This window comes from Hyperolius riggenbachi, chromosome 6, assembly GCF_040937935.1.
Source record: "Hyperolius riggenbachi isolate aHypRig1 chromosome 6, aHypRig1.pri, whole genome shotgun sequence".
NCBI classification, from domain to species: Eukaryota; Metazoa; Chordata; class Amphibia; order Anura; family Hyperoliidae; genus Hyperolius; species Hyperolius riggenbachi.
Window position 1 is genome coordinate 160,996,266 of NC_090651.1, and position 27,125 is coordinate 161,023,390.

At 43.6% G+C, this 27,125-nt stretch overlaps 1 protein-coding gene across 2 annotated transcripts in view; it reads left to right on the forward strand.

Moving 5' to 3' along the window:
* The first annotated feature begins 1,148 nt into the window (after positions 1-1,148).
* The window catches only part of EDEM3 (ER degradation enhancing alpha-mannosidase like protein 3), a 104,630-nt gene continuing 78,653 nt past the window's right edge, over positions 1,149-27,125 (forward strand). For both annotated transcript variants that reach the window (XM_068240121.1, XM_068240122.1), the window contains exons 1-2: positions 1,149-1,460; positions 11,515-11,560. In XM_068240121.1, coding sequence (XP_068096222.1) covers positions 1,336-1,460; positions 11,515-11,560 — 171 coding nt within the window. In that variant the 5' untranslated portion in view covers positions 1,149-1,335. The remainder of the gene's footprint in view (positions 1,461-11,514; positions 11,561-27,125) is intronic.

The window sequence follows — 27,125 nt, forward strand, 5'->3', positions numbered from 1 at the left end:
ACTTTGCATTCACCAGAGGTGTTGGTAACTTGGAACCTCACCAGAGATGTCAGTAACTATCGTCAGGCTTACCGCTTGTTGAAGGCTTTATGAATTGACATTTGCTGACATGTGTTGGAGGTAACTACAGCCAAGTCGGTAATTTATCTCTCTGGTCGGTAATGTCAGCTTTTCATGCGGTAACAGCCTTTACGAATTGACACATTGCTAAGTGGTCGGGAAAGTCTGCTGTTTTCAGCATTACTGCATGCGGTAATGCTTTATGAATTGAGGCCATTGTTTACCAAGACAGTTCCCGAGTCCACCCTATCATCTTCTAGTCAATGGTAACGAGGCGTTAGATAAAGATTCTAAACCATAAAGGCTCATACACACATGTGCAACTTTTCCACCCAACTATCGTCCAAACTAGGTGTATTGGACGATAGTTGGGCGTGTGAACATGTGACAAACGACTAGACGAGTGATTGATAACGGAAGGTTTGCCTGATTTACCAGTAGGTTAAACTCACATGACTGTTGGACTAATATCGTGCAGTTGGCCACATGTGTACCAGTTGTTTCATTTGAAAGTGGCCATATCATGTAGTCTGTAGTTCACATGCGTGCAAAGTATGGAGTTGAATTGGTTGGTGCGCAGAAAATACAAGTTGTATAGCTTGGTTCATAAAGTTGGTCATATCATCGGGTTGGTCATGCAGAAAAGTCGTACTTGTGTATGAACCTTTACAGAAGAACAAGTACTCTCCAAACCTCCACTAAAAAGAATGGTTTCTGTCCTGAAGGGAATTCCTTAAATTGCCATAAATGCATTAGCGTCGTACTACATCAATCTGTACACAGGTAGTTGCTGCAGATGATTCCAGAGCAGTGCTCTACTGAGATCTCATTACACGGAAATAAACAATCACGCAGATAGCAATTGCTTACTACATCAATAGTGTACTAATGCCACAGTGTCAGTGTTATCTATCCTTGAATCTAATCGGTGTACAACGCAGCCCAACCATTCACACTCTTATCAGTGCACTATGGAGACCTCATCTTCCTCTCTCTTGCTCCAGCCCACCGGATCTCCGGTTCCATGTCACAGGTGTGACGTTGCACAGCATGGAAGTTTGTGATTGGCTGCGCTAGATTCGGACCAGTGCGTCATGAGAGAGCTGCTGGAAGGCGGAAGTAGCGGGCTGCAAGCAGCGGTGGTGGGGGAGAGTGATACCTGAGGCCAGTGACACTGCACGGGCGGAGGGGGAATCTCCGGGACGCGTTAACAGCTAGCTCTGTAGCACCGGAAGTATGTGTGTGCAGCGGTAGTAGCTCCCCCCACGCCGTAGAATGAGCTGCTCGGCGGAAGTGCCCCGGTTGTGGGGTCGAATGCTGCTCGGTGTGCTCCTGTGCCAGGTGGCGGTATTGGGGTTATGTCATGGTGCCATGAATAAGGAGGAGAAGTCCCAGCTCAGGTAACTGCCTGCTCTGGGATGGCTGGCCTGGTGTATCTGCATTATATATCTGCCGATGTGGGATGTTGTTGCTGTAGGAAGCATAGGGGGTTGTTTGTGCAGCAGCATATGGAGTCTCCTGCAGATGTGCTGTACAGCTGGGATAGGATTGGTGCATGTTGTTGCATTGTTCATCGGTAGCCTTCTGCGGTGTGCAGTAGCCTTACATTGTATTCTAGCATTGTTTCTTAACATATCTTCTGGCATTTTGTCTCATCTACACTTTGCCACGTACATTTTATTTGTCGGACACCCTAATTGTGTATAAATGATTACCAAGCACTCTCTGCATACTAGCTTTTAATTAACTAAAGTGTTTATGATTCTGTTTATGTATGACTCAAAGTTAATTTTTATATCAAGTCCATCTACCCACTTGCACTCCATTAGAAGTTTCCCCCTTGGGTTGAAATCTGTGTTCTGTTAAGTATTAATCTCTACAAAACTGTAAAGTGACACTGAAGTGAAAAAAAAAAAACCTCTTTATATAATTAATTGGTTGTGTAATACGGATAATTAATAGAACATTAGTAGCAAAGAAAATAGTGTCATTTTTATTTTTAGGCAGATCGGTTTTTTTTTCTTTTATAACATTGCATCATTCTCTAATAATTGCAGTTTCCACAGTACACTCAGCATTTTAAATGATCCACAGAGCCGGTTATGACCCTTTGAACTTTTTTCTGCAGAAAAAAACATAAACAAAGAAGAAACAATGAGAGACAGTTGAGATAAGAGCTTCAAAAGACAGTGCTGTCCACCACTTTATAACTTCACAGAGCTCACAGAAGCTCCTTTGCACAGATAACGGAAGTTTTTTTTTTTTTTTAAAGGGGCCCATACACTCATCAGATTTTTTATCGATCTATATCGATAGACTGATCAATTGCAAATCGATTGCCGATTCGATCAATTTGTGGCTAATTTCAATCGATCTGACATGTTGGAAAAATTTGGCTTATCAATTTGCATCGGGCCTAATGGAAACCTGATGGCAACAAAAGGCCATCAGATCGGTTTTTTTTTTTTTTTCAATAGATTTCATACTGAAATCTATTGGAAATCTGTTCCTAGTAAAAAAAATGTTCCTAAACACTTTAGATAGATAAAAACATCTACTGATGATCTATCTGCTGCTAATCTAACGAGTGTATGGCCACCTTAAGGCCTTGTTTCCACTTGTGCGGCGTGCGTCTACGAGACGCACGCCGGCACTGAGCGGGTAGGCGGGATCGCAGGCGATTCCCATGAGCCATGCCATGCACGGCTATGGGAATCGCAGCCTCCGTCGCGAATTCTGTGGGGGGTTCCGGCCGAATCGCTGCCGCAAGCGATTCGGCCAGCGGCGCCATTCTCCCCTATGGCAGAGTTTCCCCGTGCGATTCATGTGCGGGGAAACTGCGTAATCGCAGCTGTTTCCGCGATAGTGGAAACAGGGCCTAACTCTTCCTGTACTGGAAACAATGACTCATATCTGTGCTAATGTTTTATTTCTTAGCAGTACAACACATACAAATCATTATATCATACGTTTATTTTCTCTTCAGATTCCCTTTTTAAAGGACAACTGAAGTGAAAAATATATGGAGGCTGCCATATTTATTTCCTTTTATACAATACCAGTTGTCTAGCAGTCCTGCTGGTCTGTTAAGGTGGCCACTAACTGTCCAATTTCTAGCGAAAAATCGTCCGAGCGTTCAGAAATTCTGATCGGATTGGTTGTAAATAACCTCCGTTGATGGACACAATCGATTATGAATGAGTGAAAAAAAATGTCGTCCGAATTAATTTTCGTTGAACCAAAATTTGGATTTTCTTGTTGGTTGTGATAGGAAGAAAAGATTGGTTCGTTGATGGTGTAGTGAACAATGTATTACAATATTTCACTTCTGATCAGAATTTCTGATCACTCGAACGATTTTTCGCTAGAAATTGGATCATTAGTGGCCACCTTTAGGATGCAGTAGTGTCTGAATGATGGCAGAAACAATTACAAAGCTAATTTTTCAGATCTGACAATATCAGAAACACCTCATCTGCTGCATTCTTGTTCAGGGTTTATGGCTAAATGTATTCGAGGTAGAGGATTAGCAGGATAGCCACGCAACTGGTATTGCTTAAAGGGAACCTAAACTGAAGATATGGATTTTTCCTTTTAAAATAATACCAGTTGTCTGACTCTCCTGCTGATCCTGTGTCTCTAAGGCCAGAAACCCACTGGTAGCGCTTTGTAAGCGTGAGTGATTTGAAAAAGCTCTTGGTAATGCAATGCTATGGGGGATTTTTATGAAATCACATCACTCAAGTGGGATCACACCCATAGCATTACATTAGCTAGAGCTTTTCAAATCACAAAGCGCTCAGAAAAGCTCTCCTAGTGGGTTTCTAGCCTAAGGGCTGGAACCCACAAGAGCGTTTTTTTGAGCATTTTGGCAGCGCTGCGATACGCTAGCGTTTTGCCAAAACGCTCAGCTGATGTTAATGGATGGGGCAACTTCCACGGGAGCGTTTGCGTTTCCCAGAAACACAAACGCAGGACCTGCAGCATTTTGGGAGCGTTAGCGCTTCAATGTAAAGTATTGAAACGCTAGCAGAAACGCTCAGCAAAACCTAAACTGAGCGGTTTTGCTAGCGTTTTGCGGTTCAGCACACTGTAACAAAATTAAAAATAATTCACAGGACCAATCAGGATAAAAACGCAAAACGCTACACAACCGCCGAGCAAAAAAATACACTGGGCTCTATTCATAAAAAAGTTGTGGCGAAAAAACTCCTGGAGGGAAAATACCGCAGCGGTGTTTTACACTTCTGGGTGGTCATTCAAAAAAATCTTGCCAGCTGCGATGCAAGAGCGGAGATCTCCCGCTGAAAGCTGGCGGTAAGCTGTCGGAAGGCATGCGGAAACACTTCATCCGGCAGAGTCCCTCCGTGCACTGCTCTCTCTGGGAGGTCTGTCTAATTCACTTGTATGTAATCCGCAAAATCAGAGGAAGCGGTATTTCCCGTCCACATACTGCTTCCTCTAATCTTTATCAATGGCCATTTTGTTACTTTTTTCTAGATAAATCTAGAATAACACTGGAGAAGGCGGAAATTTCTCGCTCTGCTGGGGGATTGTAGATTTTCATGCGGGAACAGCTTTTATGAATGCCCACTTTGCTAAATGGACGGGAAAATCCGCAGTTTTGAGCTGAAAACTTGCGGTAAGGTTTTATGAATAGAGCCCACTGTTGCAAAACGCGACCGAAAACGTGCATGTATCCGCTTGCAAACCGCTCAGACAAAACGCTAGCGGTTGCGTTTTGCCGTTGCGGTTTTCAGTGGGTTCCAGGCCTTATACTTTCAGCCACAGCCCCTCAACAAGCATGCAGATCAGGTGCTCTGACTGAAGTCAGACTGGATTAGCTGCATGCTTGTTTCAGGTGTGTGATTTTCTCACTACTGCAGCCAAATAGATCAGCAGGGCTGTCAGGCAACTGGTATTGTTTAAAAGGAAACATCCATATCCATCTCAGTTTAGGTTCTCTTTAAAATGAAATACATTTGGCAGTCTATATCCCTCTTGCTTCAGTTGCCCTTGAACAAGAACAGGCTGTAGTTATATCCTGATTGTAGTACTGTGACCAATATTAACATTTTCATGTTACATGACAGCTTTGTATCAGTCTGTACAGACGCTAACTTTTTTCCAAATTGACCTATTATTGATATAGTTTAGGTTTGGTTGCCGTACAAACATGCTGCAATCCCTTTACCAAGCAGCCTGTCTCTCTACTTTTTTTTTTTCCCTAACAAATTCAATTTTTGTTATTTAGGTAACCTATGCAAACCACATATAGGTACATACAATATCTGGTGCCACTCAGCATACATGACAATAAGGAGTAGGTGTTTTTATAGGATGTCTAATACATTGATACAATTTTATATTTGTAATCTAGTTACATGGGGTATACAACATTGATACATATCTGTAAGGGCCCATTCACACTTGAACATTTGCCAGCGATTTCAGCAAAATGCTCAAACGCTAGCGCTTTTCAAAGCGCTAGTGTAATAAGTCTATGGGCCAGTTCTTACTTGGGCGATTTGCACTAATCGCTGCAAATTGCCCATAAACGTGTCGCCTGCACCATTTTCAGGCGATTTCCCGGCGATCGCGGTTCAGTGCTATAGAAGTGCTAAACGCGATCGTGGAAAAATCGCCGCAGTGTTCAGTGATTTTTTTTTTTACGTGTGAAATCACAAATGTCACTCCTGCAAAAATCGTCAGCGTTTTGCAAATGCAAGTGTGAATTGGCCCTAACAGGGAACAGTGCAGAGTATATTCACAGCCTTATATTGGTAAAATTCACCATGTATGTTGGTCTCTAGTACACATTCATTAAAGGAGGACTGTAGTGAGAGGCATATGGAGGCTGCCATATTGATTTCCTTTTAAGCAATACCAGTTGCCTGGCAGCCTTGCTGAGCTATTTGCCTGCAGTAGTGTGAATCACACCAGAAACAAGCATGCAGCTACTCTTGTCAGATCTGACAAAAATGTCAAACACCTGATCTGCTTCATACTTGTTCAGGGTCTAGGGCTAAAAGTATTAGATGCAGAGGATCAGCAGGACAGCCAGGCAACTGGTATTGCTTAAGGCTAGTTACACACCAGGACGTTGCGTTTAGGGGACGTTATAGGGCACATAATGTGCCCCTAACGCAACGCCTGGTGCTCTGTGGTGTGGACGTCGGAGTGAGCCGCGTTGTGCAGCTCACTCTGGCGTCCATGATGCGTACTCTTGGACGCATGCGGCATCACGTGGTCCCGCCCGGCCAATCGCCGCACAGAGCGGCCGCTCCAGGAAGTAAACACTGCACGTCACTGAGTGCAGTGAATATTAATTAGCCATGTGCCTGGCCGCTCTCCCCTCCTCCCCTACATGACTGAGCATGTGCAAACAGTCTAATGCGGCTTAGCCGCGTAGAACGCACAGCATGCAGCACTTTGCTGCGTTACAGTGAACAGCCCACTAGTGTTACATTGCTGTGCTTTGGGGGAGCGTTACAGGCTGCACTAACGTGCGCCTGTAACGTCCCTGTGTGCAAGAAGCCTAAAAGGAAATAAATATGGCAGCCACCATATTCCTCTCACTACAGTTCTCCTTTAAACTGCATTAAAGGGGAACTGAAGAGAGAGGTATATGGAGGCTGTCATGTTTATTTCCTTTTAATCAATACCAGTTGCCTGGCAGCCCTGCTGGTCTATTTCTCTGCAGTAGTATCTGATTAAAACCAGAAACAAGCATGCAGCTAGTCTTGTCAGATCAGACTTATAAGTCTGAAACACCTGATCTGCTGCATGCTTGTTCAGGGGCTATGGCTAATAGTATTAGAGGCAGAGGATCAGCAGGGCTGCCAGGCAACTGGTATTGTCTAAAAGGAAATAAACACGACAGCCTCCATATACCTCTCTCTTCAGTTCCCCTTTAAGGAGGTAATGAGTAGATAGGAAAGGGAATTAGGAGAGAGAGGGAAGGTAAGGTCTGTGCCTCCTGGCCCGACAGCCGACCACTTTTACCCATCACATGTCCATGTACATTTAGTACATGGGCAGAGCCTATTCAATGCCTTTTTGCAGGCGTTAAGGGGGGAGTGGTAGTTTTGTAAGCAGCCTGTTTTCTTAAAGGACAAAACCTGGGTGAAACTTGAAGATGGTCTGTAAATTGACTTCTTCTATTAATGCCAATGGAACTGGCTGACTTAATCTATATTCATTTTTCTACCCACTGCTAGGGCCAGTTTTGGAGATAATCTCTCAGGGAAATTCAGCTAATGTGACTGGGTGAACAGCACCCTCTCGAACTGCTAGGTTTCCTATAGATTGTAGTAAACTATGCCCACATTTTTTTGGCTTATCACAATGTTTTGCGCTGTAGGAGGGTCCTGTGACTGTACAACTGTTCTCTATGAAGTTTCCTGCTTAGTCCCCTAAAGTAGACTTAGGGCTGGAACCCACTAGAGGGATTTTCTAAGCGTTTTTAGGAAGCAATTCAAACCGCTAGCGATTTCCCTAAACGCTCAGCTAATGTTAATAGATGGGCCAAATTCCACTGCAGAGATTGCGATTGCTAAATCGCAAAACTCAGGACATGCTGCATTTTTCGCGATTAGCGTTTCTGCAATGTAAAGTATATAAACGCTGGCTTAATCGCTCATCAAAACCTGCACAGAACGATTTTGCTAGCGGTTTGGAATGACTGCACACTGTAACAAAATGAAAATTAATTGAAAGGACCAATCAGAATTAAAAATGTTAATCGCTACACAACCGCTGGCAAATTAATTACACTTTTTAAAATCGTTCCCAAAAAATGCTCATGAAATCGCTTACAAACCACTCATACAAAACGCAAGCGATTGTGATAGCATTTTGTAGTGGGTTCCAGGCCTAACGCTGATAACCAGGCAGTTACTATGGCACGTAAATCCTTGTTTGCGTGTCTGTATTACACAGACTTCTGCATAGCTGTAAGGTAAAATTCCACTAGGTCTGTGTATTTTCGCTCATGATGAATACACAGAAAATTGAAGTTCTTACCACCTAAATGAGTTTTTTTTTTTTTTTTTTTTTTTTTTTTTTTTTTATGCACGAAAAATAAAAAGCTTCTAGACATTACACACTATCTATTGAGAAATGTTTTGTAGCTTTGGAGATCCTGTGCTGTTTGGAACACTGGGTTTAAAATTCCTTTTTCCGTGTTCAGAGATGGGTATCAGAGAGACGCAAATACAATAAACAAATTCATGTTTCATGGAAACTGGAATTTGTAGATGCTGAACCACAGGTTTGCAGGACAAGTTGAATTTGAGAGCTGCTGAGTAAGGCCCCTTTTTCATAGGAGGCTGAAGGCGGTGAATTCACTGCATGGCAGCTCCTTCCAGTTCAGTGCTTGTTAGCACTCTGCACTGGCATTGAAAAGATCCCCTTCCCCCATGGAGTCACTTTTGAGAGCGGCCGATATCGGACATTGCAAGTCTGTGCAAAAGGGGCCTAACTGGCAGCTAGTTAAGTATGGTCCTGTTGTAGGTTCTGAAGACAGCAAGCAATGGGCAGCGCTCACAGGCTGCAAGTGAAGTGAAAGCTCCAGAGATATGCCCAGCCCCTTGGGGCTAAATACACACCTTGAATACAAATCAGATGCAAATTATGTGCTAACACTAATCTAAATTCTAAAATTTGAATGCAAGCTGACACCCCTGGAGGCAGCTAGCCTGAAGTATACTTAAGTTTTGTACAGCAGAAGGTAATGGCAGCGCTTCCAAACAGACGCTGCACCTGAATTGACTACCTGCACAGGTATGCAGAGCTCAAATAAAGGGCAGGTTACACACCTTGCAATCAAAACAGGTACAGTAAAGGGGGGCGTTAGCTTCAGCATAAGTTGTGCACAAATTATCCCTAATAGACTCTCCAACGGCGGTGACGTGCCCCATAGGAGAGAAACTAACCACTAATCTAGCAGTGAAACATATAAAAAAGTGAAGCATGTTCAAACAATGAAAATTGTCCAAAAAAAAGAAAAAAAAAGGTTAAAACCTCAAACTAATGTAACAGTGAAACATATTCAACAGTGAAACATATCCAACAGTGAACCCTAGCTAGTCTAAAATTAAAATCATAATCCTTACCTGGTGCAGCTAGCCATAAATGGTATACACATTTGTTCAGAAGACAGCAAGCAATGGGCAGCGCTCACAGGCTGCAAGTGAAGTGAAAGCTCCAGAGATATGCCCAGCCCCTCTCTCCTATGGGGCACGTCACCGCCGTTGGAGAGTCTATTAGGGATAATTTGTGCACAACTTATGCTGAAGCTAACGCCCCCCTTTACTGTACCTGTTTTGAATGCAAGGTGTGTAACCTGCCCTTTATTTGAGCTCTGCATACCTGTGCAGGTAGTCAATTCAGGTGCAGCGTCTGTTTGGAAGCGCTGCCATTACCTTCTGCTGTACAAAACTTAAGTATACTTCAGGCTAGCTGCCTCCAGGGGTGTCAGCTTGCATTCAAATTTTAGAATTTAGATTAGTGTTAGCACATAATTTGCATCTGATTTGTATTCAAGGTGTGTATTTAGCCCCAAGGGGCTGGGCATATCTCTGGAGCTTTCACTTCACTTGCAGCCTGTGAGCGCTGCCCATTGCTTGCTGTCTTCTGAACAAATGTGTATACCATTTATGGCTAGCTGCACCAGGTAAGGATTATGATTTTAATTTTAGACTAGCTAGGGTTCACTGTTGGATATGTTTCACTGTTGAATATGTTTCACTGTTACATTAGTTTGAGGTTTTAACCTTTTTTTTTTCTTTTTTTTTGGACAATTTTCATTGTTTGAACATGCTTCACTTTTTTATATGTTTCACTGCTAGATTAGTGGTTAGTTTCTCTCCTATGGGGCACGTCACCGCCGTTGGAGAGTCTATTAGGGATAATTTGTGCACAACTTATGCTGAAGGTGACGCCCCCCTTTACTGTACCTGTTTTGAATGCAAGGTGTGTAACCTGCCCTTTATTTGAGCTCTGCATACCTGTGCAGGTAGTCAATTCTGGTGCAGCGTCTGTTTGGAAGCGCTGCCATTACCTTCTGCTGTTGTAGGTTCTGTCAGAAATGTGCAGCTTACATTGCGCCTGAGAAAATGGGTCAGATATTCCCCTTAATCTCACTTTAGATGTACCTTCATAGTGTTAGGCTTTGTTGCATTAATAAAGGGGTGACCTGATCACTGAGGTCCAGTTAAAATGAAGTGATTATATGTACACAGTAAACGAATTCCACATTGCAATCTATTGGCTTGCTTCTGCTGTAATTGCCTAGGCTGCAGGTTAGTGGAAAGGATATTCAGAAACGATAAGTTACAGCACTCGTCTGTATTCCAGGATTCATGTACTGTTTTCCTATTCATTGTCAGCCATTGCAATTTTCCAAGGTTTGGACAGTCTCAGTTATATAAATAACTGAGGCAGCTGGGCCTGACAATATCACTGGGAGGGAGAAGGTGCCCCAAAATTTAATAATCAGACACAAAAACGATCACGTGCTTCGCGGAGCACAGTCCGCTTCCTCAGTTTAAATAAAGCAGTGTCTGGGTAGCCAAGGTGCAGAGCTTGGAGCACCTAAAGTGGGCCTGACAATACTATTTTGACAACAAAGCATTCTGCTTAAAGTGAAACTGTAAACAAAAACTTGATTCACTCTTTATTTTCTTATGCTAGGTACACACTATGGGCTTTTCTGGCAGATTTGCTGTCAGATTGATTATTTACAACATGTCCGATCTGATTTCCAATCATTTTGGGATCGATTTCAGACTCTTTTCCGTTCCATTTCATTGTAAATCGATCGGCAAATGATCGGAAATCAGATTGGACATGTTGGAAATAATCGATCTGACAGTAAATCTGCCAGAAAATCTCAGTGTGTACCAAGCATTAGACCTATTAATCCCTTTGCAGACTATTTCTCAGGGAATTTGGATTTTACGGGTGAGGAGTGTAGCTGAGCAATTGCAGCCTTCCAGCTTCACCCCCCTGCACAAATCTTTAACTGCAAACTTTACAATATATTATACACAAAAGGAATGAGTGCGAGTCTGAACCAGGGCTTTAATTGCAATACTTTGGGGTACAAGCATGGGGGTTGAGTTTGAAAACGAAAAACTGAAAGGTTAAGAGCCACGTGCCATTTTTAAGGAGTCCTGGCTTACCTGTCTCGTGGGATATGTACAGCCCTCCCTTGTCAAAATGGGTATTCAGTGAACTTTTGTACTATGGTGTTTTTGTTTAAAATGTGCACTGAATTGTATTTCAACATGTAAAAATGCTTTAAAGGATACTAAAGCATGTTTTAAAACTCTTAAAAGCTTTAAAAATTCTTAATGAGCCCTAAGAAGAATTATTCACAAAGCTCTATTTTATACAGGATAATGTACAAGTAATGGTTGATTATAAATCGGTCATCTTTTTTTCTTACAGGGCACAGGTGTTGGAAATGTTCGATCACGCTTATGGAAATTATATGGTATGTATAAGTTAACATGTAACAGAAACTTTTATCATATCTTGCAAGATATTTTTGTCAGGGATAAGATTTAGGTTAGTGTGCTCAAAATATATTAAAGGACACCTGAAGTAAGGGCTGATGCACACTACAAGAGCTTTTCTAAGTGCATTGTTATTTTAAAAGCTCTTGTTAATGTTATCCTATATGTGTGTTCTCACTGGAGCGATGTTATTTTGTAAAAATCTCCCATAGCATTGCATTAGCAAGAGTTTTTAAAATCGATAGTTTAAAAAGCTCTTGTAGTGTGCACCAGCCCTAAGAGGGATTCTTATTGATTTTCTTTTAAAAATGTAAATGCCTGGTTGTCCTGTTGATACTTGTAGCCATAGACTCTGAATGAGTATGTGGATCAAATGTTTCTGACTGAAGTTTGACTGGATTAGCTGCATGCTTGTTTCATTGTGTATGGTTCAGACAACGGGTTACATAGTTATTTGGGTTGAAAAAAGACATCCATCCATCAAGTTCAACCAGGCAAGGTACAACACTAGCCTGTACACTCACATATCCTTGTTGATCCAGAAGAAGGCGAAGAACCCTTACAAGGCATTGTCCAACTAGATTCAGAAGGGGGGAAAATAATTTTCGACTCCAAATGAACATCGGATAAAATCCCTGGATGACATTATTTAAAAGGAAATAAAGATGGCAGCCTCCATATGCTTCTAATGATGTCCTTTAAAGGTCAAAAAGTCCTACAAATAACATTTTTCTGGACTATAAGACGCTCCTGACCATAAGACGCACCTAGGTTTAGAGGACAATGTTGCCGCCGTGATGAAGGGGTATCTTGTGGATTATACCCCCTTTCTACCTCATGCCCCCTTGTACCGCTTGTCTGCCTGTGACCCTCTGTCCCCCTTGAGCCCCACATGTATCCGCCTCTGTCCACCTTGTGTCGTCCTATATGCACCTTTGTGTCCCTCTTGTGTCCTCCTCTGTGCCCCCTTTATGTCCCCATGTGTCCTCCATTTGTCCCCCTGTGTCCTCCACTGCATGGACACAGTACATGGTGTCCCTGACATTGCGGCTGATTGGGGTTCGTATTGGCTGGCGTTCACAAGACAGGAACTCCCTGCATGTAGACTATAAGCCGCAGTGACTTTTTTCCTTTTTTTGGGGGGGGGGGGGGGGGGGGGGGAGTCTTATAATCCAAATAATACAGTAGATAATGGTGCGTAATGAAAGTATATAATACTATTTAAAGGGACCCTGAGCAGTAACGTAAAATAAGATTTCACTTACCTGGGGCTTCCTCCAGCCCACCGTAGGCCGCAAGGTCCCCCGGCGTCCTCCTGGCTCCTCTCCGTGTCCCTCCAGTGGCTCCCATTACCGATGACACCCAGGCCGAGTGTCGGACCGACTCTTCCTGGATCCCGGCGCTCGTCGTCATGGCGGCCGGCGTGTCAGGTCTGCACATGCGTGGTTTTCTATTTATAAACCGCGCATGCGCACACCTGTCACGCCGGCCGGCATGATGACGCGTGGTGGCCGGCGTGATGACGACGAGCGTCAGGATCCAGGAAGAGTCGGTCCGAACCCGGCCCGGGTGTCGCCGGTAACGGGAGCCATTGGAGGGACACGGAGAGGAGCCAGGAGGACGCCGGGGGACCTTGCTGCCTACAGTAGGCTGGTGGAAGCCCCCAGTAAGTAAATTCTTTTAATTTACGTTACTGCTCAGGGTCACTTTAAAGATGAAATGTTGCCGATTAAAGTATGTAAATAGTTTTTGGATTGTCGACATGTTCTGGCTACACCTAAAAGAACTGTTGCATAGCTATGGAGAATAGTTTTCATGTGATCTCTGAAACTAACCTAAAAAGTTAACTTTTCTTAAACACATGTACCCAAAGTGATAATCAAGTGAATAAAATAAATCCCTGCCCATGGGGTAAGGTGAACAGATTTACATCTCTTTGTAGGTGTACAGGAAAGGGTACTAACACTGCTTTTAGCTCATGCTCTGGGTGACTGCTCTGATGGTCGGGCTTGCCTAGAACTTGATTGAGGTGATTACTGTATTAAGTTAATTAACAATGAAGATGGGTCTGTGTCATTGTAAGTACCCTTCTTCAGGGGGCAGTCTTTACTTTATTCACTCTTTTTTCACTTTAAGTATACTTTAAGCAGTTATAATTTAGGGCTTTAAGGGGGTATAATCTAACGCTGGGAACACAGGACGCAATTTCCCGTCGGATCGACAGGAATTGGGCAAATATTTCTGACATGTCCATTCTTTTTCTGATCGAGAAAGGAATCAGTTTTGTGAAGTTATCATCGGAAAATCGATTATTTTATCGATCAGGAGCAGCTTGGACATGTACACACAGTACAATGTTCTATCCACGTACCCCTCGATCGCATGGGAAATTGCAGAGTGGGTTGCCAGCATTATAAGCAGACTTCCGGTCTTTTGTGACATCAGCATTGTAAACAAACAAGCTGTGCAGTATTGCGCATGTGCCAGCTGCATTATAGAGCAGAGCAGACTATGTTCTCTATTAGAACAAGTTCTACAGTGCAGTTGTTTTGTGCAATACAGCACTGCTAGTTTTGTTTACAATGCCAGGGCTGTCACATGGTACCCAGGGTTGCTGTGCTGAAAGTATATAATGGCACATCAAGAAGGTCAGGCTATTTTATAAACTTTAAGACCCGATAGGGTTGCTGTGACATGGGTAACTGTACTTTGAAAGCAAATTTTATCCTTGAATTTATTTCAAATCCTTTTTAAAAATATGCAAGAAATTGGCAAAAGAGAGGAGTTTATTGCTACCGAATAACATTTACATATGCTTATTGAATAGTTTCATTTCCAAAATTACTGTTAGATAAAACCAGTAAATTGATACCCATGAAAAAGAATTTGAGAACCGTCTAAGTAAAACACATTTGTCATCATTCCCGTATCTAGCATTGATTTTGTGTATTTATTTTTGGGGTGTATCGGTCAATAGCAAAGCAAAGCAAATATTAGCTGACCTTGTGTATTTAATATGTAATTTTCCTACAGTGAAACTGAAGGTAGAAAAGGAGAAGAATATGAAAAGTTCAGTTATTGTTTTGGGTGTAAGCCAAATTTATCAAATATGTGGGTTAATTCCAGAGATGCATATTTTACCATATCAATTATCCTCCATACATGTAAGAAAATAAATTAGAAATTGAGGGACACCCAGCATCAAAATCTGGACGGAGAGTATGATCACACGTTCTTATTACATAAAATGTGTAAAGGCTATACCAGCCCTCCTCCCATGCTAAAACCATTTGGCAAATACATTTAGCCAGTAATCATTCAGATCAGATGTGTCTGACTGGATTATCCACATGCTTGTTTTAGGTGTGTGTTTCTAATGCCAGGTAAACACAATGAGATTTTCTTGCAGATTTACTGTCAGATCGATAATTTCAAACATGTCCAATCTGATTTTCCCATAGGAGTGAATGGAAAATTGTTTGGAAATCAGATTGGACATGTTGACAATAATCGATCTGACAGTAAATCTGCCAGAAAATCTCATTGTGTGTACTAGACATTACACTACTGATGCCAGAATTATTATTATTGATTTATATAGTGCCAGTATCTTCCGTGGTGCTGCACAGCAGAGTGCAAGGTATAATATTATGGTATTAACAGTGCAAGACAATGGTGGATTGCAGCTGATGCAGTGAACAAATCAACTACAGATCTTTACATGGGAGGAAGACATGTACGCACATTACATGGCACTAGGGGATGAAAAGTAAAAAAAGCCCTGGCCAGTCGGCTTTACAGTCTAGAGGGAAAGGACATAAAGTGAAGGGAAGTTGTCTAAGATGGTAAAATGGTGGTCGGTGACAGGGTCTGTGGCGTCGGTGCAAAAATCGTCCAACTTCTCAGTTTATGAAACCACTGACTCCAGGTACCCAGAAATGAAACTCAAATGTGGTCAGTGGCCAAGGTGTCCTAACGGAGAGAGTATGCCCGCCTGAAGAGGTGAGTTTTTAGGTTGCTCCTAAAAATGCTCAGTGTGGCAGATGTGTTGAGGGAGGGAGTACCAGAGGAGGGGGTAGGATCAGGAGAAGTCTTGTAAGTGGGAGTGAGAAGAGGTGACCAGAGATGAAGACAGGTTAAAGCGGACCAGAACTCAGAACGTTCTCTCTGCTCTAAAATATACACAGCAGCATAATAACCTTTTAAAGGGAACCTAAACTGAGGAGATGGATTTTTCCTTTTAGGCTGCTTTCACAGTGGGACGTTACAGGTGCACGTTAGTGCAGCCTGTAACGCTCCCCACTGCACAGCAATGTAACTGCAATGGGCTGTTCACAGTGCCCACGTTGCGTTACATTGTAACGCTGCACGTCAATCTAAAGTGCAGCATGCTACGGCGTTAGAGCGGCTTTGCCGCGTTAGCCTGCTTGCACAGGCGCAGTGATTAGCCACATGGCTAATTAATATTCACTGCACTGTGCTGACGTCACTGGCGGGACCACGTGATGCGGAGTGTTTCGCTCACGTGATCTCCACCAGCGCATGTGTACTATAGTACGCATCACGGACGCATCAAATAGCCGCTTAACGCGGCTCTTTGCTAACGTCCTCTGCCACCACCATGCGTTGCATTAGGTGCATGTTATGCGACCTTAACGTAGCACCTAACGCAACGTCTTAGTGTGAAAGAAGCCTTAATATAATACCAGTTGCCTGACTCTCCTGCTGATCCTGTGTCTTTAATACTTTCAGCCACAACCCCTCAACAAACCTGCAGATCAGGGGCTCTGACTGAAGTCAGACTAGATTAGCTGCATGTGTGTGATTCGCTGCAGGTGTGTGATTCAGCCAATACTGCAGCCAAAGAGATCAGCAGGACTGACAAGAAACTAGTATTGTTTAAAAGGAAACGTCCATATCCCTCTCAGTTTAGGTTCCCTTTAAACAAAACATTTCTTTATTACATCTGATACAAATCCTAAAATAAATCTGCACTGTTTCTACTTCCTGATTCATGAAAGTAGACCTATTGTTAAAGAACAAGCAACACCCATGCTAACCTAGAAATACAAAACACATATATAAGTAGATAAATGCCACTTCTACTTGAATAACAGATGTATTGTGCTATCCACGTAGTGATTCCTGTGAATTTTTTAAAGGAAAAGCATAAAATCTTATACTAGGCAGTGGCCATTTTGCCAAGCTAATGCTGACATCATATCCTCCCTGACTCTTGATTCTCCCCCCCCCCCCCCCTTCTCTTGCTCATTGTGTATTTATTAGCTGCCCTCCTCCCAGTCTTCAGACACTCCCACTGAGGTGTATACTAGGAACTGCACTTTTTTTTTCTCTTCTCTCCTCCAATTGCTGAGTCTCCTCAGCCTTGCTTGTAAACACAAGTGATCAGAGGGTGTTTCAGATAAGAAGCTAGGCAGGGAAATACATGGAGGAGGAGGAATATATTATAGATAAAAAGAACCCCCAGCATTCAACTGTTTGGCACTGACTACTAAAGGGACAGTGCTCCTAAAATATGTGATAACTCCAAATCATAACAGCAGAAAAAGTTTTGAATGCAGGATCAACATCTTTATCACTTAATACACTCAGAACAGTTGCTGTTGAAATTTGATTTTTATGGTGACAATACAGCTTTAACCTCCTGTGCTTTCAAATGGCCTTCTCTGCCATAGGCAGTCATGTGACACGGGAGAGATCAGATTGTAACTTGTGATAAGACACAAATTAGGGGGAATTAGCCAGGCTAAACACTTAATACAGTGTGCATTTCTCTATGCATTTCTTCAGTCCTGTGCAAGAGTTCAGGTCCAGTTTAATGTTGTTAGTAGAGCCGAGATTGTGTTTAGGGTGGAATCTGGAAGTTTATTTAAATAAGGAGATGGGTTGTAAAGTGCTTTGTAGGCAAGAGTCAGGATTTTGCATTTTATCCTTTGTGTATCTGATTAGGTCATTGCTTATGCTGGGAATACACGTTGCGTTTTTGCCTTCGTTTTAGCCTTCGATTCGTTCGGTAAACGAATCGAGTGTTGAAAACGTATGTGAAAATAGTCATAATCTCATTATAGTTTTGATTAATAGACCCCAAAAACGAACGACTAGTGATCGAACATGTTTGATATTATCTCTTTATCCATCTAATCGAGCCATTGGTAGGCTTGATGGCTGTTCAGATCGATTATATATTCGTTTATGCTAGTCCGTCCCTGTAAAAAGGGATTTTCGTTTCGTTTCTTTGCAGCCTTCGATCATTGGAAAAACGAAACCATCAGAATCGAAAAAAAAAACGAAACCGTGGGTGGTGATATTAACTGTATGATCGATTATTTCGGGATCGAAAAGGACGAAAGGCACAATCGAAACGAAGGTTTAAACGAAGGCAAAAACGAACCGTGTATTCCCAGCATAACTTTGAGTAGGGTCATTGCTTACTTTGAGTAAGGTAGTTTCCTTTGAGTGGCTGGAACGAAATCCAAACTGGAGATCAACAAACTGGTAATGGACTTGAGGTACCCATACATCTAGCGATGATGGGCACATTCAACCAAGAGACAAATCTCTCTAATCAAATCTGATTAGAGAGAGATCTGTCAGCTGCCCATACACCGCAGGCAGCTTCCCAATCAATTTCATCTTAATATTGATCTGGAATCGGCCTTGTGACGCTGCGTCCGCTGCTTTGCCGGTCCAACACTGTCTCTCCTAATGTGCAGTGTGCCCGCCCGGTGCACTATACATAACCTGTCCATGGTCGCCGCTGTCTCCAGGGTCCATACACAGTCCTTGGTCCATACACATGCCCCACGTGGTTGCCGGTGGGCGCATGTATGGCGTCACACACACACCCATGTTACTTCGGCAACCACATGAGGATTGTGTATGGACCAAGGACTGTGCCCAGAGCCAGTGGTGGACAGAGACAGGTATTGTATAGTGCACTTGGGGGCACATTAGGGGGGGGGGGGCAGCAAAGGGGGATTCATCGCGTTAGTCGCTCGTCCCGAAATAGCCCGCCGTTAACAACTCACATCCGATTTAGCTCTACATCTTGCATCATAAACAACAACAAAAGGTGTCTTGCGCTCCTAGTCACTAGTACTCGTCCACAGACGTTTCCTCTTTAAACTCATGCACTGCGACGCTCCGTAATGGTGTGGCTTGGCAAGAAACTAAAAACAAATGGAGCGCGCCATAGTGCATTATTCAAAGGGATGATTTATTCAAAAATTCAAAGTTATACTCACAAGTGTATGGGTAAAACTCACATGTCAGCGGGCAGCCAGCCGCTTAACCTCAACAGTGTTCTTCCACTGTTGTTTTTAACATCTTGCATCATGTCTGACCAATTCATGCGATGGTCGATTGGCCTCCAAGTTGCCGGATGTATGGCGACATTAAGTCCAAGTAAATGTTTTGCTAAAGTAGTTTGGAAGAGAAGGGGAGGAGAGAGGTAGGACAGTAGTTGGGCAGGGAACAGGGGCTACGCATGCGCAGTAGTCAAAATCTACCAGAGCGGACTACAGAAAACTAGAGCGGCCTGACACAACAGCAAGTGAGCTTCAGGCAAGACAGCCTACAGGGTGCTGTGCTTGAATCATCTCAGATTTCCTTTATAGTGAACTTCCAGACTAAAAATCTACTCCGCAGCACTGAAAAGGCTTGGTGTTTCTTTAAGTTTCACAGCAAGTTTTCTTACCAAAGCATTATTTTTAGCTGCATTTTAGCTAAGCTCCGCCCCATCAAAGAAAACTGACTGGGCATTTTCCCCCTGATGCTGTGCAAAGCATGATGGGATTTGTGATGTTGTTCTCGTTGATTTGCACCTGGGAGGGGTGATCAGGACACAGGACAGTTGGAACTGTGTCTCATGCTCCCTGTCACCTCCTTTCAACCAAAAAGATAGCTGCCCTCATGAAATCACAAACATTTGCCTGTTCTTTTAAAACAAGAGTAGGTGAGAGATATTACCTATCTATTTTAATTAACATAATTATTGTAACTTAACCACTTGAGGACCGATTTACCCCCCCCCCCCCTCCCCTAAAGACCAGGCACATTATTGTGAAAATGGCCACTGCAGCTTTAAGGCCAAGCTGCAGGGCCGTACAACACATCACACAAGGGATTTCCCCCCCCCCCCTTTCCCTCCAACAGAGCTCTCTGTTGGTGGGGTCTGATCACCCCCAGGTTTGTTTGTTTATAAACAAACATTTGCTGGGTTTTTGTTTTGTTTTTTATATATATATATCTGAAAATTACCCTCCCTGCCTCCCTCCCCGTCTGCCTATCACAGAGATCGGCTGTGATAGGCTTCAGCCTATCACAGCAGATCGCTTCCAAGTCCCCCAGGGGGACAGCCGTGTCACACGGCTGTCCCCAGTACAGCGCTGCTGCTGATCGCAGCGCTGCACACTGTGTAAAGACGGCGGTTTAGAGTCTAACAGTGCCGCTTGGAGACCAAAGTCGGGGCGGAGCTCCGCCCCTCAAGCAGGAGATGCGCTCACAGCCTGCGCACGATCTGCAAATCCCAGCCCCAGGACTTGACGCCAATTGGCGTTAGACGGTCCTGGGGCTGCCGCCGCGACCACACCCATTGGCGTGGGGAGGTCTTTAAGTAGTTAATGACTATGGCCTTAATTCACTAAGCTTATCTCCTGTCTTTATTAACTCTTCTAGAGTTGTTACCATGGTGATAAGGCATGTAGTATTCAGGAAACATTTTACCTCAGGCAAACCTAAAGTTAACTCTTCTGTCTTTAAGTTAACTCTTTAATCCTTAAAATACCTCCAGAGTTAAAGACAGGCTGTTCATTAACTGCATGTGAAAATAACTACAGAGGAGGTAAATTAACTACAGAAGAGGTAACATAAGGAATGAAGAGATAAGATAACTCTCTTACTGTGTGGAGGTAAGTTTTCTCTTGCCTTATTATCTCCAGCATGATCTTAGTGAATTGAGGCCTATATGTTTGTTTAGGCTGAAGTTCCTCTTAATTGGACATTGGCCTCAATTCACTAAGATCATGCTGGAGATAATAAGGCAAGAGAAAACTTACCTCCACATAAGAGAGAGTTATCTTATCTCTTCATTCCTTAAGTTATCTCCTCTGTAGTTATTTTTACATGCAGTTAATAAACAGCCTGTCTTTAACTCTGGAGTTATTTTAAGCATTGAAGAGTTAACTTAAAGACAGAAGAGTTAACTTTAGGTTTGCCTGAGGTAAAATGTTTCCTGAATACTACATGCCGTATCACCATGGTAACAACTCTAGAAGAGTTATTAAAGACAGGAGATAAGCTTAGTGAATTGAGGCCATTGTCTTCAATTCACTAAGCTTATCTCCTGTTTTTAATAACGTTTCTAGAGTTATCACCATGGTGATAAGGCATGTAGTATTCAGGAAACATTTTACATCAGGCAAACCGAACGTTAACTCTTCTGTCTTTAATTTAACTCTTCAATCCTTAAAATAACTCCAGAATTCTAAAGTTAGACAGTCTGTTAATTAACTGCGTGAAAATAACTACAGAGGAGGTAACTTAAGGAATGAAGAGATAAGATGACTCTCTCACTGTGTGGTGGCAAGTTTTTTCTTGCCTTATTATCTCTAGCATGATCTTAAGGTGCGGTCAGTGGATTGTTCAGAAACGGCCTTATCAGTCTGCCTGACAGACTATACACATGCACTACTGTTGCTGGAACGCTCGCCCAGCGGGAGGGTCTGACCGACTTGTCGTTCATTGCCGTAGTGCGTGTGTACACACCTTTAGTGAATTGAAGCCATTATCTTATACAGTATCTGAATACCTAGTTTGTGCAGAAGTTTGTCACCTCTACTACTAATATTACACTTTATTATAAGCTATAATTTACTATCTTCCACATTTATGAAGACTTGTTTCTTGCGTGTTTCATATTGAAGATTTAAAATAATTCGTTTTAAGACCCCTTTCACACAGGAAGCTGAAGGCGGTAAGTTTACCACCAGGCTCTTGCTAGAACTCAACACGGGCAGTAGAGAGGTGGTCACCATGCTGAGTGTCATCCGATTGTGGCCATGCTTAGTTGGTAACTGCACCATATACCAAATGTTGACATGCGTGGGCAGGCCCGGATTTACATCACTGGAGCCTATAAGCACAGATGTCCTGGCACCGTAGACTTCGCCCTCCATAAACCTACAAATCCCCACGAACGGCACTGCAAGTGTGTTGGCTGGCCCAGCTGACACTTCTCACTTAGTTCCCCTGTCTGTCATAGGTTGCTACAAGTGTCCCTTAGCATTAGGTAGCCAGAGGTACCCTCAGTATTAAGTAGCTAGTGATGTCCCTATCTGCGGAGAGATCTCATCAGTGCAATGCTGAGAGCGGAGTAACCTATCATTTACCTTCTGCTTGGGACTCTGCATAGGGGAGGGAAAGAGGCGCTAGGGGAGGGGGGAGTGAGGCGCCTTTCCATCATCAGGTGCCTGTAGGCACGTGCCTACAGTGCCTTATGGTAAATCCGACTCTATGCGTGGGGTTAAAAACAAATTGCATTCGAAAGGCGCTCTGTGGCAGGCAGGATGAATGAACTGCTCTACAATCATGCAGTACAGCCGTCCGTCTAAAAGAGGCCTAACTTGTTGTGTTGGTTGCATCTAATTTGATTGCAAAAGCTGCATAGATGCACATAGTGTAAAACAGCCCTAAAGGACCAGTAGGGTGGCTTGAAAGCTCAACAGAAAAGGGCTTCCTTCTGATAGTCTGAGCAAAAGTAGCACTTCTGAGTATAGCTCTAACCAAGTATTGTCCTCCTCGTGTTCTCAGCTTATAGCACTCAAGTTTAATTCAGGATTGATTCTCTGCATGAGGGTATGTTTGTACTTCAGCAAAACTTGACCTTTTTTTCCACCTGTAGCTCACCCTCAAAATGCCCGTTATCACTAAAATGGACTTTAAGCCTGTACCAGTGAGTTCATATCTCTCTAACCTACTGCTCTGATGTGCTGCAAATGATCCGTAAGAACAAACTTCCAAAGCATTTCATGTTCTAATGGCACTCAATTGTGTCTTATTCTATCTGGAAGAACAGTTAACCCACTGAGTTATTTACTTTTATTCGCTATAGCCAGTTAGTCCTCTAATATTATATGTATACATGTTACCAGATATTAGCGCTCTTTTTCCACTGACCGCATTGTGATCTTTCAGATTGCATGCATCTTACTAGTTGCAAGGGCACTGTGATCAGCAGTTGGCTGATGGTGTAATGGTTAAGGGCTCTGCCTCTGACACAGGAGACCAGGGTTCGAATCTCGGCTCTGCCTGTTCAGTAAGCCAGCACTAATTCAGTAGGAGACCTTTGGCAAGTCTCCCTTACACTGCTACTGCCAATAGAGCGCGCCCTAGTGGCTGCTGCTCTGCTCTGGCGCTTTGAGTCCGCAAGGAGAAAAGCGCAATATAAATGTTATTTGTCTTGTCTCGTCTTGATTACCATGGAAGTCATGGTGCCCCTTTTCCACTGAAGCAATTCATGGTTTCTATAAACGCAGTGCATTCTACCTTTGCCCTGCATTTGTGTTGGTCAACGTGAGCTCTTCCAGTAAATTGAGATGCTGTGCAATTTTCAACCAATTTTCCTGTTTTAATTATGTTTTTCCAACCAATCATTAAAAAAGAAACAAAAAAAGCATGGAAAAAGCTTAGTGTAAATTGGAAAAAAAAAGTTCTTTGCAAGTGGGAGGGTTATAGGAGGTAACATTGGCAGCAAGTCTGCCTCTTCGTATCTGAAAATTTGACAGGGGTTCTGTTGACCTTTTAAAAGAACAAAAACTGCCACTTACCTGGGGATTCTATCGGCCCCTGCAGCTGGAATGTCCCGCGTGTCCTCTTCCAATGCAGCATTCCCCGCCGCTGGCACCGGTGTAATTATTCGTCTAACTAGATGATTAGAAGTGCGGCTGCCGTGCACAGGCTCGCTCCCGCGCGCGGCAGCCGCACTTCTATTTAACCCTCCTGGCGGTATATTAAAAACCGCCAGGGGGCAGCGCAGCCAGTTTTTTGATTTTTTTTTTTTTTTAAAATCATGTAGCGAGCCTAAGGCTCGCTACATGATAGCCGCTGCTCAGCGGCATCCCCCCAGCCCCGCCGATCGCCTCCGGTGATAGGCGATCAGGAAATCCCGTTCAAAGAACGGGATTTCCTGGAGGGCTTCCCCCGTCGCCATGGCGACGGGGTGGGATGACGTCATGGACGTCGTGACGTCTAAGGGAGTCCCGATCCACCCCTTGCCGCTGCCTGGCGCTGATAGGCCAGGCAGCGCAGGGGTCTAAGGGGGGGCTGTGTTGCGACGCAGATAGCGGCGATCGAGCGCGGGGCGGCGGCGATCGAAGTGCTGACGCAGCTAGCAAAGTGCTAGCTGCGTTCAGCAAAAAAAAAATTACTCAAATCGGCCCAGCAGGGCCTGAGAAAACCTCCTGCGCGGCTTACCCTGGGGTTACCGCCAGGAAGGTTAACTAGTTAGACTGATAATTATGCTGGCGGCGGGGAACGGTGCATCGGAAGAGGATTTTTGTTTTTTAAAAGGTCAACAGACCCCCTTTAAGTCAAAACTCAGGGTTTTTTTTTCTGTAGAGATTATGGTGGAGGGGGAATAAGAGGCACAGATAACCTTTTGTGCTTTATTTAGGTAGCCAAGCCTCGGGCCATTTCTCCTTTGATCATATTTTTATGTAATCTATTCTATATCTCTACTTATATTGATGTGGAATTGTATTTTAAGAATTGTATTTGCTGCCATTCCTCTTATATTCTCAAACACACACTGTATAATCTGGTGTATAAGACTACTTTTTAACCATTGAAAATCTTCTGAAAAGTCAGGGGGCATCTTCTACGCCGGGTGTCATTGATGCCGGGTGCAATGTCCTATCCTGTTACTGAGTCTCAGATCTCGCTGCTAAGGACTGTAGTGAAGAAGCGCAGGCGCAAATGTGCAAGATCTGAGAGGCAGAGAAGGAGGTAAATAGGTTACAAGCGTGGGCCAGAAGGGTTCCTCTGATAAATAGGTACAGGGAGAGCTGACCAATCCGCTTAGGGAAAGGGAGAGTTGACCAATCTAGTCAGTCATTCACCTGTATACTGTTATATACTGGGTACCACATACAGTACAGCACCAGTATCTGTTCATACACAGCACCAGTGTATGATTATTATTTTTTTTGGTGTGTGTGCATTGGAAGAGGGGTAGTCTTAAGCGGCGAGTATATCCCAAACTCTATATTTTAACTGGAAAAGTAGGGGTCGTCTTATACGCCGATAGATAGATAGATAGATAGATAGATAGATATAGATATATAGATATCTCTCTCTATATGTATATATATGTATATCTATCTCTCTATCTCAGCATTTGCTGTCCTCTATCACAGAGGTCCCCAACCTGGGGGCCGCGGCCCCCTGGGCAGATTTCTGGGGGGCCGCGGCGGATCTGGCCTTTCTCCCTCTCCCCCCAGCGTCCGCCGTTCCTGATACCTTATGAGCGGGCGGCCGCTTTCTTCCTTATATTCCCCATAGCCCCTCTCGCATCTCGTATTACAGCAGCGCTTGCTGTGCGACTGCTGTAAGGAGGGAAGGAGGCGGGGCAGCGTTTCCATGGTAACGGCGATCACCGCTACAGGAAGCCGCTGCCCTATTTACTACCCTTCCTTACAGCAGCCGCGCGGGAAGCGCTGCTGTAATACGAGGTGCTGCAAGAGGAGAGGCGCTATGGGGAACATAAGGAAGCGACTGCCCGCTCCTAAGGTAACAGGAGCGGTGGCCGCGCGGGGGAGGAGAGGAGAGGCTACACTGGGCTAACTGTACTGGCGACACTGGGGCAGCGATACTGGGCTAACTATACTTGCTATACTGGGCTAACTATACTTGCTATACTAGGCTAACTGTACTTGCTATACTGGGCTGACTGTACTTGCTATACTGTGGTAACTGTACTAGCTATACTGGGGTAACTATACTTGCTATACTAGGCTAACTGTACTTGCTATAGTGTGGTAACTGTACTTGCTATACTGTGGTAACTATACTTGCTATACTGGGGTAGCTATACTTGCTATACTAGGCTAACTGTACTTGCTATACTGGGGTAACTACTGGCTATACTGGGGTAGCTATACTTGCTATACTAGGCTAACTGTACTTGCTATACTGGGGTAACTATACTTGCTATACTAGGCTAACTGTACTTGCTATACTGGGGTAACTATACTTGCTATACTGGGGTAACTATACTTGCTATACTAGGCTAACTGTACTGGCTATACTGGGGTAGCTATACTTGCTATACTAGGTTAACTGTACTTGCTATACTGTGGTAACTGTACTTGCTATACTGTGGTAACTGTACTTGCTATACTGTGGCAACTGTACTTGCTATACTGGGGTAACTATACTGGCTATACTGTGGTAACTGTACTTGCTATACTGCGGTAACTGTACTTGCTATACTGCGGTAACTGGGAAAAAAGGGGGGGCTGCTGCCGCCGACAGTAGCCACGCCCACTCACCCCGCCCCCCAGGGGGGCCCCGGAGAGAATTTTGGTCGGGATAGTGGGCCCTGGGCTCAAAAAGGTTGGGGACCCCTGCTCTATCACATTTATTGTCCATGTCCCATTTGTAATGGACCAGTTGAAAAGGGCACAGACAAGACAAGACATAACATTTATATTGCGCTTTTCTCCTGGCCGACTCAAAGCGCCAGAGCTGTGTATGCCCAGCATAAGGGCCAATTCACACTAGAAATCGCTAAACGCTAATGCAAAACGCTGAGCGATTGTCTGGCGTTTTTTCCTAGCGATTCTTCACTGTATAGAGAGCAGTTTCCCAGCAATTAGCGTTTTGCAATTTGTAGGGCAATTCTAATACTTTTTGAATCGCTAATTGCTCCAGAATCGCACAGAAAACGCTGCATGTAACGCGTTTGCGTTTCAGCAAATCGCTAACCGCTTAGATGAGAACACTTCCATACACTTTCATTGTGCACACGTTTCAAAAAACCCCAGCGATTTTCAGCAAAGGTGAAATCGCTCTGAAAACGCACAAGTGTGAATGGACCCTAAGGCTTTATGGTAAACTGCAGCAAAGCATCACTGTTAGCATCTGTAGAATTTAATTCCTTCTCCAGTATTTTGTGTATATTATAACAGGAATTGGTGGGTGACTGCGCATACGTCACAAGACCTAACTAGTGTCTTTTTGGACTTTCAATTACACTACGACAGACTGTTTTATGTTTGTCTGTAACTTTTATAAGACATTCTGTCTGTTTACCCTTTTTTGAAAAATGTAATAGAAATGATTGGAAACAAAAGATGTGCTTCTTTCCATCAGTTAACATTCTTGCAGAAAAAATAGCTTATGCAATGGTCTTGCTTAGAAGAAGGTGAATGTATATGTTCATATGGCCAGATAGATATATTCATGTCACGCAAGTGTGGTTACTTGAGTATTTGTAGTTACTGTTTAATCTAAACTTTTTTTTTT